Source organism: Nicotiana attenuata, chromosome 1, assembly GCF_001879085.1.
Source record: "Nicotiana attenuata strain UT chromosome 1, NIATTr2, whole genome shotgun sequence".
Classification (NCBI taxonomy): domain Eukaryota; kingdom Viridiplantae; phylum Streptophyta; class Magnoliopsida; order Solanales; family Solanaceae; genus Nicotiana; species Nicotiana attenuata.
Window position 1 is genome coordinate 33142977 of NC_031989.1, and position 2415 is coordinate 33145391.

The window sequence follows — 2415 nt, forward strand, 5'->3', positions numbered from 1 at the left end:
AGTTGTATTTTCCTTCAGACAAATTACTTGTAGTAAATCTTAGAAGTTCCTGAATCGTGGCTCTAGATTCTGGGTAGTTGTGTATAAGTATTAGGCTTGTTATGGATTTCTGTACCCCTTTTAAACTCGTTACGGTTTAATTGTTGTTAATCACTGAAAGGTTTATGAATTGACTTAATAATCTCTAATGTTAGCTTGCCTAGCAAGTGAAATGTTAGGCGTCATTACGGTCCCGACGATGGGAATTCCGGGTCGTGACATAAAGAGATGAAAATCTGAAGATGTATTTTGTTTTGGAGATGATATGGATATTTATAATAGTCCTAGGATTCTGTTGGAATTAACAGACTCATCTTTTCATAAACATGCATCTTTTAAAACCAATAGTCACCTATTTTGAAATTATAAAAGAAACTGCTAAAAAACATTTTTCCTGAAATTAATTTAAAAAATGTTTTAAATTAATTAATAAAATAATAGGTGACAAAATATTATTCAGGGCTACTTAATTGGCCCAATTGGACCAAGTGCCCAATCTTGACTATTAATAATAAAGTCAAATTTTGGTCCCTCCAAAATATCTTTCAAAATATTCAAACTATATGAGACAAAGAAGTGCTTTTAACAATTTCTTCCTTTCTTTAGTTTTTCAATGAGGGACGAAACAACCTTTTCTCAAATACTCCCATCAAACACTAACTAATCTAACAAGTACCACTGGGCTCTAGCTTGACTTGGAAGCTCTTCAGCAGAGAAATCCATTTAGTATTGGTCCTTTCTAATCCTTCTTTAGCTAGAGCATCAGCAACTCTATTTGCCTCCCTATAGCAATGTGTGGAAAATCTCAAATTGTGATATGATTGTTTGTATTTTCTCTTTGATGTGTCTTAAATTCCAAGGACATTTCATTTTCTCTGTAACCCAGTTAATCACCAACAAGGAATCTAAGTCAACACATATCTTGTTAATGCCTTGATCCATGCACCATTCAAGACCAGCACATAAAGCCATAGACTCTGCTGCATTATTACTCTGGATACCAAAAGGTGCTGTAAAAACAGTTATTACCTCACCTTGATGTCCCCTAACTCCCCCACCACCGCTGGTTCCTGGATTTCCCTTGGAGCATCCATCAGTATTGAGTTTAATCATATCAGCCTGGGGAAGTTTCTAGATAGCAATGGTGATGTTTAGTTTTGGCTTTGTTGTTTCACAAATAGTAATCATTTGGTTCCAAGTGATGTCTATATCGACTTCTTTGAACTGTTTGTGAATAATAATAGTAGCTTCATGGCATATCAAGAGAGCTATCTTAGAAATGTAAATTCTTTCTTGTTTATGATTTTTCAGCACCTAGTCTTCCAAATATGCCAATTGATCAGAAGAGGAATAACATGTAGTATAAGCTTATGAATTGGATTCTGATAATTAGCAAACCACCATGTTAACATCTCATGTCTAATTTTCCCTCAAGATTTTTTAATTCCAAACTGGTTCTGAAGATATTCCATATATTCTTGCTGAGTTTGCTACTCCTAAAGATGTGATTCACATCCTCACTCATAGGAATATCACAACAGTCACACCTAGATGGATACGAAAAACTAAGATTCCCGATATTATCATCAGTAGGTAGTCTATTTCTTCCAGTTAAAGAATGAAATTTTAAAAAGGAATAGCCTTGTGCCACAGATTCTTGTTAATAAAAGTGACACCTTGCTTTGTCTCAGAGCATTCCAGGCAGAGAAATAGGTGAATTCTCCATTAGTAGCTCCAATCTATACTGCTTGGTCAAGTTTGTCTGAGATACCAGCTTTGATCCCTTTGATATGGTTGACTAGATGATCCGGGATGCACTGGGATAACTTAGCAATATCTCAATTGTTGTTAGAGATGAAATGAGCAACCGTAGTTTTATGGAGTATGTTATAGTTACATAGAGTTGATATAGATCCCAAACCTGTCCAGTTATCCCAAAGGAAGGATGAGTTACCCTTTTGGATCCTCCAATATGTTTGGTCTACATCTTTTTTTATATCCATTAAACTCCTCTAAGGTCTAGATTGCTTGGCTTTCCCTTTCTTGGCCACTGGATGTAATCTGCTACAATATTTAGCCTTCAGAAAAGTTAACCACAATTTTGTGTCCTGAATAGCCACCACAGTGCAGCTATAAAGGACCTGGAAATATCATATAAACTTTTAAAACCAACTCCTCCCTCTTCAGTACGGTAACATATTTTGGTACCAGTGATGTTTCATATTACCTTCCTGCTGCCCCCAGAAGTAATTTTCAAAGTATCTCTCAAGAGTTCTGAGTATAGTCTTTGGGGTTTGGCAGATAGGAGATTCATAGGAATATATAGCAGATAATACATGTTTAATCAGTATGGCTTTGCCACCAGTAAATAATTTT

At 35.5% G+C, this 2415-nt stretch overlaps 1 protein-coding gene across 1 annotated transcript; it reads right to left on the reverse strand.

Annotated features, from left to right (window-relative positions):
* LOC109234732 lies at positions 705–1152 on the reverse strand. The gene is made up of 2 exons (XM_019400796.1): positions 938–1152; positions 705–822 (listed from the first exon to the last, which is right to left on the reverse strand). Exons 1-2 carry the CDS (start codon positions 1150–1152, stop codon positions 705–707), a joined length of 333 nt encoding a protein of 110 aa, XP_019256341.1.